Source organism: Ursus americanus, chromosome 23, assembly GCF_024610735.1.
Source record: "Ursus americanus isolate L20-20 chromosome 23, mUrsAme1.1.p, whole genome shotgun sequence".
Classification (NCBI taxonomy): domain Eukaryota; kingdom Metazoa; phylum Chordata; class Mammalia; order Carnivora; family Ursidae; genus Ursus; species Ursus americanus.
This window is the reverse complement of record NC_142149.1, coordinates 44,784,749-44,799,391: the sequence shown is the minus strand read 5'-3', so window position 1 is coordinate 44,799,391 and position 14,643 is coordinate 44,784,749. Positions and strand designations below refer to the sequence as shown.

The window sequence follows — 14,643 nt, the reverse complement described above, 5'->3', positions numbered from 1 at the left end:
GGCCGCTTTCAATACTGTATCCTTGGATCTAATATTTGCGAATTGCACTATGACGTGACGTGGCGTAGGTTTGTCGTGGTTGAGCTTGGGAGGGGTCCTCTCTGCCTCTTGGACACGAATGCTTGTTTCCTTTGCTAGATTAGGGAAGTTTTCAGCTACAATTTGTTCAAATATCTCTTCTAGACCTCTGTTTTTTTCCACCCCCTCAGGGATGCCGATGATTCTGACATTGGAATGTTTCATTGAGTCAGTAATCTCCTGTGACCTACATTCTTGATCGTGGATTTTTTTGAGTCCAGATTCTATTTTAGCTTTCTCTTCTACTAACCCATCCTCCAATTCACTGATACGTTCTTCTGCCTCATTCACCCTGGCCGTCAGAGCCTCTAGTTTTGACTGCATTTGGCTCATAGAATTTTTAATTTCTGCCAGATTCGCTCTCATTTCTGTCCTTAGGGATTCTATACTCTCCTTAACATTTTCGTTAATACTTTTTTCAAGTCTACACATCATCTTGACCATTGTTATTCTGAACTCCATTTCTGATAATTTTGTTATATCCATACCCATTAGTTCTGTGGCAGAGGCCACAGACTCATTGTCTTTTCTTTGCTGGGGGTGGGGGTTCTCCTTCTCATCATTCTGATGAGGAGAGGTTGCGGGGTTGTCCAGAGCCCAAATTATTGACCAGGACCCAGGCAGTGCGCACTTGTTTTATAGGGACCTTAGGGATTTGGGCTTCTTGATTTTTCAGCCTGCCTTCTGGGGGAGGCGCCTGCCATGCCAGTACTCAGGCAACCCTGTTTGGGTAGAGTCTCTGTGTCCCCTGGGAGAGGGGATGGGGATGGGCACACTGTGAGCCAGTATTTCCAGGCTTTTGTTCTCTGGCAGCTTTCCCTGGCAGTTTGCTGTGCCTCTTCTGAGAGTCAGAGTAGCAGTGGCCAAACTCAGCCTCTGTCTCAGAACAGAGGGATCCCAGACCATTCTCCACTGATGTTCTGGCCACTTTAACTCTGTTTCTGTTGGTGCTGCTCAAACCTGCAGTGTCCCGGGATGTGCGCCCCACACCCGGCATCCCAGCCCTCACTCCAGGGCTGGCGCGTCTCTGCCCTTTGTGTTTCTAACACCGCCAGCCACCAGCCACCCCTGTGCTCTCCGCAGCTCCTTTTCAGTCTGGTCGCATGCATTCCCTGGCTCACGGTCTCAGTCCACTTTCTCGGGGGTGCCGGTCCACTAGTTCACCCGCTCCCCATGCAGGTGGCTACCACTTCCCAGTGCCCAAATGCGGCGGCTCCCTCCCCCTTCCGTTTATCTATAGAAATCTGTGCGCGGTTTCATGGTTCCCCGCTTCGTACCTCAATACTCAGCACTATAGATGTTCATTTGTAGAGATCCAGATGTATCTTCCTGCATCTCAGGCTGATTCCGTGGATGTTCAGGAAGGTCTGGTACCTATCCAGCTCGACTCAGGGGACCAGCTGAAAAAGGGGTCCCCTACTCCTCCGCCATCTTTACTCCCTCTCCAAGTGTCCAGCTCTTGATCTCAGCTCAGGTCTTGATCTCAGGGTTTTGAGTTTAAACCCCACATTGGGATCCATACCCAGCATGGAGCCTAGTTTAAAAAAAAAATCTAAAATAAATGTATTTGTAAATAGAGCAATATGGTGTCATCATCACACAATTGAGGCATATTCTTAGACAACAGAGTTAAATAAGCTACATTATCACTTAAATGCTTTCCTGCAAGATAAAGTTGCCCACTATCACCATTATTATTTAAAATTATACTAAAAATAAAATAATACTGAAGATACAAACCAAAAAATCAGGGGAGATAAAGAAATTAAAGAAAGAAATTTAATATACCAAAAGATTCCACCTATGATAGAGTAACAGGGTCTGGACTACCAATGTACGCTAGAAAACTGGACAAAGGAAAAAACTATTTTCAAATATTGGACAACAAAGATTGCCAAATGGTAGCAAAGATTATAATACCTACAAGAAGGACAAAAAATGACATGCGATCCACCACTGGACAGATTTTCTGTCTGGAAGATTTTTCCAGACTGTAGCACAGGGAGAGAAAACCCAAAGACCATAAATCTCATTGAGCTGAAGAGACAGAGATCAATGTTAAGGGATACTGGGATGACTAGAATTTGCAAGGCAGAGTTATGGAGAGGAGGAGGTACACAGAAGAAGAATTATATTTATCAGCATAGGGATCTCAGTAAGCCTTCGGCTGAATATCAACTTCTGCATTCATAGGATGAAAGCCCTGTTAGGAAAGAACAACTTAGGACAGAAAAAAAAAATGCTGGAAATTGCGCTACTAGGTATTTACCCCAAAGATACAAATGAGTGATCCGAAGGGGCAGTTGCACCCCAAGGTTTATAGCAGCAATGTTCACAATACCCAAACTGTGGAAAGAGACCAAATGTCCATCAACAGAGGAATGGATAAAGAAGATGTGGTACATATACACAATGGAATATTACTCAGCCATCAGAAAGGATGAAATTACCATTTACATCGACATGGATGGAACTGGAAGGTATTATGCTGAGTGAAATAAGCCAATCAGAGAAAGACAATTATCATATGATCTCACTCATATGTGGAATATAAGAAACAGTGCAGAGGATCATAGGGGAAGGAAGGGAAAACAGAATGGGAAGAAATCAGACAGGGAGAAAAGCCATGAGAGACTCTTAACTATAGGAAACACACTGAAGGTTGCTGGAGGGAAGATGGGTGGGGGATGGGGTAACAGAATGATGGGCATTAAGGAGGGCACATGACATGATGAGCACTGGGTGTTATATGCAACTGATGAATAACTGAACTCTACCTCTGAAAGTAATGATGTACTATACGTTGGCTAATTGAGTTTAAATTTAAAAAAAATACTGGAGACCTGTACAGCAAATAATTCTCTGTGCTCACACTGGATAAAGAATTGTTTGAGCTCCCTCCACCCAAAATGTAGAGACTTTTCCATATACAAGGCATTCAGTAGAGATCCCAAAAGGGTTTTATAGGTAGGATTAAATTAGCCCTAAAATAAAGGCTATTCTAGACAAGACCTAAAAGAAGCTTTAAAACAGCTTCGAAACCATCAAACTAACTCACTTGTAACTTAACCACCAGCAGTAAAAGTCCCACACTCCTTACACAAACACAACAGGATCCGGTGTTCGACAATGTAAAATTCACAATGCCTGGCATACAATGAAGTATTACTAGACACACAAAGAAACAATAATATTAGGTCCATAATTGGGAGAAAAATAAGTTATAGGAACAGACCCAGAAATGTTAGATGATGAGACTAGTAGACAAGTATGTTAAAACAGCTGTTACAGATATACTTCATAAAACAAAGAACATAAATGAAAATAAGAACATATTAAGTACAAAAATAAAAGGAAAAAAATATTAAGGAAGTTATAAAAACTTTTAAAATATAATACATAAAATGAATATTTCACTGGATGAGATTAAAAGAGCATTTAACATTGTAGAGAAAAATATCAATGAATTTAAAAACATAAAAATATAACCGATAAAATAAACAATAAAATCCAAAAAGAAGCAGAGAGAAGAAAATGTCACAATAAAATTAACAAACTCTCAGTGAGCTGTGGTCTAATGACAAAATCAATAATATTAATAATAATATCCAATAATATCAGTGGTCTAACAAATATGTCATTGGAACCTCAGAAGGAGGTAGAGAGAGGGTCAAAAAATTATTAAAGAAATAGAGGCCAAAATATTCCATTCTTTTATAAAAACTACAAACCTACAGACAATAGAAGCTGAACAGCATCAAGCAGTCTAAACACACACACACACACACACACACACACCAAATATGCAATATGCAACTTACTGGAAATGAACAATCAAGTTTTAATTGTAGCCAGAGGAAAAAAGAACCATTACTCACAAAGGAACAAAGACAAAAATGGTAGCAAATTTCTTATGAGGATATATGCAAACCAGAAGAAAAAGAAACACATAATAAGTGCTGAAATAAAAAACCTGTCAACTGAAAACTCTATGTCCAATAAACACCCTCCCTAGCCATCCATCCTACCTGCCCAGCAAATCTCCAATTCCCAGGTACACACAAAAATCTCCTTTCTCTACTTCTATGCTCAAGCTGACAAGGACTACCAGAGATGTTCCAAACTATGAATGTGCCATGACAAATTCATCATCTTCCACCTCACCTCACCTCTCCTCAAGGATCCTTTCACTCAACCTTGGCAAGTGCTTTCTTCTATTTTCTTCTTCAACACTTCCACACCTTCATTACACAACTCAGGTCCCCTATATCTCCCCACACTCGGATAATTACACTATCTCACAGTTGACAAGTTGCCCAATGTTTCCTGCAGTAGGAAATTGTATAAGGTTTATATTTCTTCTTTCATCAATTTTGGCCATTTCCGTTTTTAATGTGCTAGGGACGGAATTGTGTCCTCCCAAAATTCAAATGTTGAAGCCCTTCCCTCCAATGTGTTGGTTTATGGATCTGGGCTTTTGGGAGGCTGGGATTACATTAGATCATGAGGGTGGAGATTTCATGATAGGATTAGTGCCCATATATAAGAACAGACACCAGAGTTCACTCTCTCTGCCATGTGAGGACCCAGCAAGTAGGTGGCTGTCTGCAAGGCAGGAAAAGAATCTTAATCAAAACCCAACCCAACTAGTATCTCAATCTCAGACTTCCAGCCTCTAGAACTGTGATAAGTAAATTTCTCTAGTTTCAGTCACCCAGTCAAGGGGATTTTTTAGTCAGGCCAAGCTAAAACAATATAACTTAAAGTTAACAAATTGACAAAAAAAAAACCCTGATATTTATTTACTTTTCATATATCTTGGTATCTGTTGATGGGTCAACAATGTTATAAATACATACATAATTCATAATTTCACCTATTTATAATGTTGATTTTTATGGTCTTCATTTATAATCAACAATAACTAATTATATTATAATTTAGATTTTTACATAATTATGTGGTAATATACTTTACATTTCTATTGATAACAATGATCTAATGATTTAAAAATAAAATGCAATTGTATTCAAATATGAAATTTCACAATAAATGAATATTACAGTAAGTGGGAAATTGAAGTTATTATTTTTGAAATGATTTCAAAGAGTTTTTTCTAAAACATTACAATTATGTTTGACAGGCAAAATGAAATTAAAATAATAAATATAAAATTTTTACTGAATGAAATAAAGCTGATATTTGATTTCTTAAAATTTTAATTAAATTTGTAAACAAATCAAAAAATGGGCAGAAGATACGAACAGACACTTTTCCAATGAAGACATACAAATGGCTAACAGACACATGAAAAAATGTTCAAAATCATTAGCCATCAGGGAAATTCAAATCAAAACCACACTGAGATACCACCTTACGCCAGTTAGAATGGCAAAAATTGACAAGGCAAGAAACAACAAATGTTGGAGAGGATGTGGAGAAAGGGGATCCCTCCTACATTGTTGGTGGGAATGCAAGTTGGTACAGCCACTCTGGAAAACAGTGTGGAGGTCCCTTAAAAAGTTAAAAATTGAGCTACCTTATGATCCAGCCATTGCACTACTGGGTATTTACCCCAAAGATACAGATGTAGTGAAGAGAAGGGCCATATGCACCCCAATGTTCATAGCAGCATTGTCCACAATAGCTAAATCGTGGAAGTAACCGAGATGCCCTTCAACAGATGACTGGATTAAGAAGATGTGGTGCATATATACAATGGAATACTACTCAGCTATCAAAAAGAACAAGTTCTCAACATTTGCTACAACATGGACTGGACTGGAGGAGATAACGCTAAGCGAAATAAGTCAAGCAGAGAAAGACAATTATCATATGGTTTCTCTCATCTATGGAGCATAAGAACTAGGAAGATAGGTAGGAGAAGAAAGGAATAAAGAAAGTGGGGGTAATCAGAAGAGGGAATGAAGCATGAGAGACTATGGACTCTGAGAAGCAAACTGAGGGCTTCAGAAGGGAGGGGGGTGGGGGAATGGGAGAGGCTGGTGATGGGTATTAAGGACGGCATGTATTGCATGGTGCACTGGGTGTTATATGCAAGTAATGAATCATGGAACTTTACATCAAAAACTAGGGGTGTACTGTACAGTGACTAACATAATATAATTTTAAAAATTATATAAATAAATAAATAAATAAATTTGTTTTATGTCATAAAAAATAAAACGATTTTCAAATTTAGCATTCAAAGTTCATCCAGTTGCCAATGTAAACTGTCAAATCATGTTTTATCCATGTTATATTGGCCTACACATATAAACATTATAAATAATATAAATACTTAATATTTCAAAATGTTTTTCAATGGCTATGTGCAACTGTTACAGATACTGAACTGGAAGAAACAGGATGCTCAGCACCTAAGAAGCAGCACTTCATTCATGCAAGAATCCACTGCACACACGCTATATGAAAGGGAGGGCTTGACAAGTTACTCAGTCTTTTCTCTGACCTCAAAGCTCCACTGATCCAACCCTTCCTGCACGCTGAAGCAGTGTCCCACCACCGACATCAGCAGAAGCACAGCACACATGCCCTTACAACATTAAGATGTAGTTGCTTCTGTCTCAAAACCTTGGGCAAGTGAAGTGATGGAGTCTTTCCCTGGGGCTTGACTGCTATAAATAGCAAGAGTGGTCTTTCTGTTTTTGGACCCTGCTATGCCAGAACTGAGCTCCAGATCCCCAGTAGAGGAGGTACCAATGTGTGTTTGTGATGTGTAAGAGCTCTCTCCCTGAAGCAGTGGATCTCAGCTGGGGTGATTATGCCCCCACCCCACACTGAGGCCATTTGGCAATGTCTGAAGACACTTCTGGTTCTCACAGCTGGGATGAGGAGTAACGCCACTGGCAACAAGCAGGTGGAGGCCAGGGATGTGGCTGAGCATCCTACAGTGCATGGGACAGCACCCACAACAAGGAACTGTCCAGCCCAAAATGTCAGTAGTGCCAAAGTGAGGCAAATGTGGTCCAGTAGAGGGGCCCATTTTGCCCAAGATTAAGGGCAGGTCTATAAAAGCCTGCATCAGGGGTGCAAACATGTTTTATTTGACCTGAAGAATATTAATTTTTATATCAATTGTTGTCAATATTTGAAGCTGAAAGATTGTCATAAAAATCTAAATGTATAGTTTATAGTTTAATAATTACACTTTAATCCAAATGTGTAGTTTAACAGAATGTGCTCCCAATAATTGGACCAGTCATCCAATGCTTTGCTTAATAAGTTGGAGACACCAAATGTTGGGCATCTGTACCCACAGAGGTCAGACATGGGGCCAAGTAGCTGGGACGTAATGTGATCCTGGGGCTATATTCCTACAAAAGCAACCTCCCATGGCTCAGTAGCACTTTGACCTTTTAGACAGGGCATCAACTCTCCAGTTCATCAGCAGGTATCATTGCCTTCTTGGATTTCCTTTTCTCAGAAGAATATAATATTTACTAGATTCATAGAGATATCAAAAATGGAAAAAATAATTATGCATTTCTGGAAAAAGTGAGAATCTTTCTGGAATGTATGGCATACCAACATGTTTAATAAGCAAGCAAAGAGCACCTGTGTCAAACCTATTTTACATTAAATGAATCTTATAATGATCAGTTTTCAAAAAATTATGATATTTTAGAAGCAATATAAGACTGAAATTTTTAGTTTATTTTTCAATATGACTACAAAATGAACAATGATATTGTGCAATGCTGTTGTATTAAATGAAATAATTGCTGGACTTCACCCTTTTTAGAGATTTTGAGTAGTAAATGATGGTCTCTAGGATTTAGCAAAAATTATGTGCTTCAAAAGGAAACAGGCATTCATATGTCTTGCCACATGAGAATATAAACATAAATAATATCACTGAATTCACTATGTTTATTTGTGATGTTGATGAAAGGTTTGATCTTTTCAAAGAAACTTTGGGAAAGATTCCCAATAGACAGTATCAAGAAAGTAGCTATATATTTTTTGGAGAAAAAATAACCAGAATTTTAATGTTACCTGGTCAATATTAGTAAGCACTCTGATAGTAACAGTAAGATGATTAAACTTGTTTTTAAAAATTAAATCCGAAGTGGTAATATTTTGCATGACACCGCATGTGAGTTCATTTATTACAATATTTTTCAATGTTAAAATGTCAAAAATAAAATGCATAAGAGAATAGTAATTAATATCATGAATTGAAAATGCTCTCAAGAATTGAACCAGTTGGCCAACGCTCCACTTTAAAAATTGGATAAACAAGATAGCAACCCTCGGCACTACATGGAGGTCAGGCATGGGGCCAAAAAGGTTTTGGAAATGTTTAAAAAAAACAAGTTACTTCTGTCATACAGTAATTAAAAAAAAACAACTCTCATATCACTTGTGAAGATTTGATTCAATAACGTGGGCTTAACTTGACACTGAAAATCATGTAAACACCCTGAATATTTCTCTGCAAATACATTCACAAATAATTGCACAAATATATCATTCAATTGAAGGATTCCCTTAAGAAAATGTACTTTGAAAACATAATTTGGCAAAGAATGCAAACTACTCATTATAGCTAAAATACATTTACAGAAATGAAAACAATGAGTAATCTACATACATGAAATTATGGAGTTGAAGGATGAGTTCTTTTAAAATGTTCATTTATTTCCAATTTTTGACAATAAAATAACATTATATGTTATATGAATCTACTAGTTCACCTTTCCCAATTATTATGATGGTGTAAATGAAGAGGGAAAATTAAAGTTAATGGGACATTGTGCAATATAATACTGAAAAATATTATGACTACATTGGACTATCAGAATTCTGCTTATACCTCCAAAAAGTGGCCCTAATTATAAAAATGTTTGTACAAAGATTTGATCCATATTCAAAGTGCACGTGTTTGTGAATAGCTCTTGCCTATTACTAAACAGAAAAACAAATCTAAATATCACTCCCGCTTTAATGGACCCAAGTTTAAATTCTCCAGTAAATAATTCAAGAAAAACACAAAGGACTTCACACTGACTTCTTGGTCAGAAGAAAAGGTGCCAGGTTTTGCTTCCAAATCAAAGGAGTTACAAAAGCCAATAATGTACTTAATGATTAAGTATTTCTATTTTCTTTTAGAATTTATTTGATTTCAAAGTTAAAACATCAACCCCAGTGGCATATATTTTGAGTTATGATAGCGGCGTACTCCATGTACTAATAAAACCTTTGATCATAGTCCCGCAGCTGATTTGTCTGAAATCTGATATACTTTACACTCATCTACATTAACTGTGTGGCCACTGGGGTATGGGTTTACAACTCCTGTTCTATACTTTATGATTATATATGAAAAAGATCATAATTCAACCAGAAAAACGAAGAGACGAAAGAAATATCTGAAAGTACGATCAACTGACAAGTGACGGAACTGAACAGATGCACCTTTAAATAGAGACAGTATGATTCTATGGTCTCAGGATGCAGTGTGGTGTAGTCGTGAGGACCCTGGGCTGTAAGCCAAACTGCCTAGGCTCCAGTCTGAATTTCTTACATGATGTTAGACAGTAAACTAACCTTTCTATCATTTTAGCTATAAAGTGGGGATAATAACAAGACCAACATCATAGAGGTGGTAGGTTAATAGATTGGAAAGTGCCCGACACATAGAAAGCACCCAACAAGGGTTTGCTATTTGTCTTCTTTTAAGGAATGATTTTTCTGATCTGGCTCAAAAAATATAATTAGAGGCGAGCATATGGATGGAGAGAGGGAAATAAGAGGGTTTTTATTCATAGTGGAGCATCAGGTATATATAGAAGTTGAGAGCTCCAGGAGTCTCTGCTCTGTGAGAAAGAAAGGTTGGATTTTAATCTTTCTTCACTTGTGTGCATCACTGAGAATTCCTGGGTGGGAAAAAAGCAATGATTACAGTGATGCTTTAGGAAGATAATTCCTAAGGGTGCCTGGGTGGATCAGACAGCTGAGCAGCCCACTCCTGATTTAGGCTAGGGTCACGATCTTAGGGTCATGGGATCAAACCCCGGGTTGGGGCTCCGCACTCAGCAGGGAGATGGCTTCAGGATTCTCTCCCTCCACCACTCCCCTTGCTCTCTCTCTCCCTCTCTATCTCTCTCTAAAGGGGATAGATGAATCTTTAAAAAAAAAAAAAAAAGGAAGATAATTCCTAAATTGAAAGGAAAAAGGTATTTTGCACAAAGGTATATAAATCTTATTTTCAAACTTCAATTCCATCTGGCAAGAGGGAAATAAGGATTCAGAACAGACTGGTTTCTTACCCCCAACTCTACCTCAGAACAGCTAAGTGGTCATCGCGGTTTCATATTTGCCTTTAGCATGGGGTTTTATTTGAACAAAATGTTTGATGGCTTTAAAATTAAAGGGGAAAAGCAACTGATTTAGAGTAATACCCCATTATCAACATTACTATACCCACTGAATTAAATAATGTAAAAATCTCAATTGTTACCATTTTAGAGAGAAAGATACTTTCTTTTTCCAAAAGACTCTTCCCAGAGCTCCCTTCATGTCTCTGTTCCTCAGGCTGTAGATGAAGGGGTTCAGCATGGGGGTGACCACAGTGTACATCATAGCCATGACAGTCTCCTTAGCAGTAGAATTATTCGTGGATGGGCACAAGTAGAGACCAATAATTGTCCCATAGAAGAGAGACACCACAGAGAGGTGGGAGCCACAGGTGGAGGAGGCTTTGCGGATGCCCCTGGCAGAAGGAACCTTGAGGATGGATGACACAATCTGTGCATAAGACATGATGATGAGCAGGAATGGGATGACAAGAACGAGCCCTCCCATGATAAATATCACCAACTCATTAACTTGAGTGTCAGAGCAGGCCAGCTTCAGCAGAGCAGACATATCACAGAAAAAGTGGGGGATTGTGTTGTCTGCACAGAACCGCAATCTGGCCATGAGCAGAGTGTGTAACATAGCATGGAACATGGTCAGCACCCAGGAAAGCACCACCAGCGAGAGACAAAGCTTGGGGCTCATGATGGTGGTGTAGTGCAGGGGGAAGCAGATGGCCACATAGCGGTCATAGGCCATGGCCACCAGGAGGAAGCTCTCCAGGTCTCCAAAAAACAGGAAGAAGTACATCTGGGTCAGGCAAGCAGCATAGGGGATGGATGGGACTTGGCTCTGCATGTTCTGCAGCAATTTGGGCATTGTGACAGAGGAGAAGCAGAGGTCGGAGAAGGATAAATTGCTGAGAAACAAATACATGGGTGTGTGGAGGTGGGAGTCCAGGCGAATGAGGACGATGATGAGAAGGTTCCCCACAATGGTGGTAACATACATGGCCAGGAACAAGGCATAGAACAGATTCCACTGCTCTGGCTTGATGGGCAGACCCAAAAGAAGGAAATCTGAGACAACACTTTGGTTCCTCTCTATCATTCTGTGACTCTATTATATTTATGAAGAAAATAACAGACCTTAAAATCCAAGTATAAGAAATAAATATATGTCCATTGCATGTGGCCTATTGTCAAATGGTGGATGAGTGAGAATTTAGGCACAGGTGGCAGCTGGCTGTACTGAAACTACCCTATCAAAGTCTCCAAAGACATCCAGGTCTCTAAATCAGATGACAGCACATTTAACACCAATGATCACTTTTTCCTTTGTAAAACTCACTTGTCTCTTGGTAGTGGTGACACCTCAGCTTCATGTTTTTTCCTACTTGCCTTGCAATGCCTTCACCAGTCCTTAGAGAGCTTCCCCTCCCTGGTCATCATTTGAATATTGGTGGTCCTCAGAATACTGTCTTTCTATACTTACCCTAAATATGACAGTGAATCCCAAATGTATTTATTCAGCCCACATAGCTTGTCTGAACTACAGACCTGGGTGTTCAGCTCTCTGATTACCATCTTCCCTGTGTGTCTCACTGTCATTCTGAAACCAATCTTTCTGAAATTTAGTTTCTTGTCTTCCTTGCCCTGTAGGTGCTCCACTCCCAGTAGCTCTAGCTCAGTGACTGGCAGTACCACCTACAAGGTACTCAAGCCAGACTAAGAGCCATCCTTGAGTCCTTCCTCTATTCACACTCGTCACGCATTTACTGTATGTTACCAATCTCCCTTTTTGCTCACTTCTCATATAGGGCCTGCTACCCATCCCACAGCCATCATTCAGGTCACTCAACTTTTCTCACCTGAACCATCACAACAAATCTGGTCTCTCCACATTTATTTTCACTCCCTTTTGTCCCATTGACATTATCCAGAATTGTTCTTTTTATAACTCAAACCCACTTGTGCCACTATTCTAATTGAAGAGTTTCCTCTTTCCATTAACATAAAGTCCAAAATGGTTAACATGACCTACAAAACCCTTTTATTTCATCAGCTCAATTAGTTCATGTCTAATCATCTCTCCACTTCAGGCATACCAATTATTTCTGATTTTCTCAAAGGCATCCCGCTGTCACCCACCATATCACATCATGTCTTCCATTACCTGACACATGCTGTCTGTATCTCATTCCATCCTGTCTTCTAGGAATTCACCCAGACCATTAATAGGGATTATTTGCTTTTTGCTAGACTTTAAGGGAAGGGAAAGGTTCTATCTTGTTCATTGCTGAAGCCTAAAATCTAGAACAATGTGTGGAGAAGGAAGGAAGGAAGGGAGGAAGGGAGGAAGGGAGGAAGGGAGGAAGGGAGGAAGGAAGAAGGAGGAGGAGGAGGAGAAGGAGAAGGAAAGAAACTGAGGACTTCAGAGGGGAGGGGGTGGGGGAATGGGATAGACCGGTGATGGGTAGTGAGGAGGGCACGTGTTGCATGGTGCACTGGGTGTTATACGCAACTAATGAAGCATCGAGCTTTACATCGGAAACCAGGGGTGTACTGTATGGTGACTAACATAATATAATAAAAAAAACATTAAAAAAAAGAAAATTTATGCCACCCAAGGGATTTCCTATTTGTTTCAACAGACACCAAAAATTTTGGAGGTTGAAATCATCCACTGACACTGAACCTTTCTAAATCTGAGTTCCGTTACCTAAATCTGTTGTGCTGATTTCCAGATACAGCACTGCAGACTGTCCAGAATTTCTCTCCCTGGATCAGCATATTACCCCATCTCAAGATATCCTGCTCTATGTCTTACACTAATCTACTCAAGACAACACTGCCATCATTTTTTCCTTAAGATTTACCCCACACAATATCAATATTGATGTGGGAAGAAATTAGACAGATGTGGAAGTTGAGAGATCATGGAAAAGCAAAAAGAATGAAGATAATTTCCAGTCTCTTGGATCTACTTTCTGGTCTCCTCCAGATACCGTTCCCACAGTGTGAGTCAGGATTGACAAAAAACAAGAGCATTTCAAAATGAGAAAAACATCTCTTAACCCTGAAGAGAGAGAAGAGTGCCCTCACTGCAGGACATTCCCCAAGATCTTGGGGCTTAAACCAGGCATATACATGTGTTTTCATACTTGGACAAAGGCAAGAAAGATCTGTTACTATGTATTACTGGGGGAAGGATCCATCTCTGACTTCTCAGGAATTTCCTTTTCTGGGAAACAAGTGGGATCCATGTATTGTATAAAATACCTGATTAAGAGCCCAAAACAGTCAGATATCGCTTACAAATGCTGCCATTGAGGAGCTATATGAACTCTACCTACTCCTTTCATTTCTCTACATCTTACCTGCTTCAGCTTTAAAATGCCAGTACTGACTTGTCCCTGCCTACCTCCCAAAGCTACTGTAAACTGAAATCTCTTTTGAGAAATCCCTTTGTAAAACATAAAGGACTCTGTTATGAAATACTTAGGAATATTATTTTAAATGGATATTGAATCTGGTGACATTAATGAAGCTATTTCTAAAATGTTGAGTTTTTTTTTAATGTGGACTGCCTGAAGAACAACCCCATAGAGTCACATCATAAAACCTCAGTAACCTGAATGCTAAGGTTAGAAGAAGCCTAAGGCATGTACCCTCCAGCCTAACTTACCAAGTATGTCTCAAGGAGACTTCAGGGCTTTTGCCCAGGACCCCTCACTCTTTTATTAATTATAAGCTCATGGAGACTCAGACTCTGTAGTCATCACCATCCTGGAGTCTACACCATCCCTTCTCACTTCTCTCATTCTGTCTTCCTGGGCCTGGGGGATACTGGGTCCCAGTGGAACCTACGACTTGAGGGGGAAAAACATTAAAGCAAATAAAGTAAATTCTAAACCTCCCTGGGATGAATCCCCTAGGATGTCTAAAGCAGGGATTCTTAATTACTAGCCATCTTTAGGTAGGGGGACAGGCAACAGAGGAAACAGCTCATGCCCTAGTCCCACCAGGAATGCTGCCTTGGTTACCACAGTCCAGAAGACTTCTTCCTTCTTACTTCACTATTTTCACTCCTGAAGTATTCGCCCTCTGAAGTGTTTAAGCGTGATAACCTATTTTTCTGGAGAGTTCAATTATTGCTTCAGAAATATCATCCTGATGGTGACTAACAAAATATAATAAAAAAACATTTAAAAAATGAAAATAAAAAATTTAAAAAAAAAAG

General features: G+C 39.3%; 2 protein-coding genes across 2 annotated transcripts in view; both read right to left on the bottom strand.

Annotated features, from left to right (window-relative positions):
• LOC123776879 (uncharacterized) overlaps positions 1-14,643 on the bottom strand; it is a 118,314-nt gene that overhangs the window by 32,106 nt on the left and 71,565 nt on the right. The window contains exon 4 of the mRNA XM_087854702.1: positions 1,356-1,612. Within this exon, the coding sequence (XP_087710828.1) occupies positions 1,576-1,612 (37 nt within the window). The 3' untranslated portion in view covers positions 1,356-1,575. The remainder of the gene's footprint in view (positions 1-1,355; positions 1,613-14,643) is intronic.
• LOC123777149 (olfactory receptor-like protein DTMT) lies at positions 10,561-11,511 on the bottom strand. Its single transcript, XM_045773633.2, has one exon. The coding sequence runs from the start codon at positions 11,509-11,511 to the stop codon at positions 10,561-10,563; it is 951 nt and encodes a 316-aa protein (XP_045629589.2).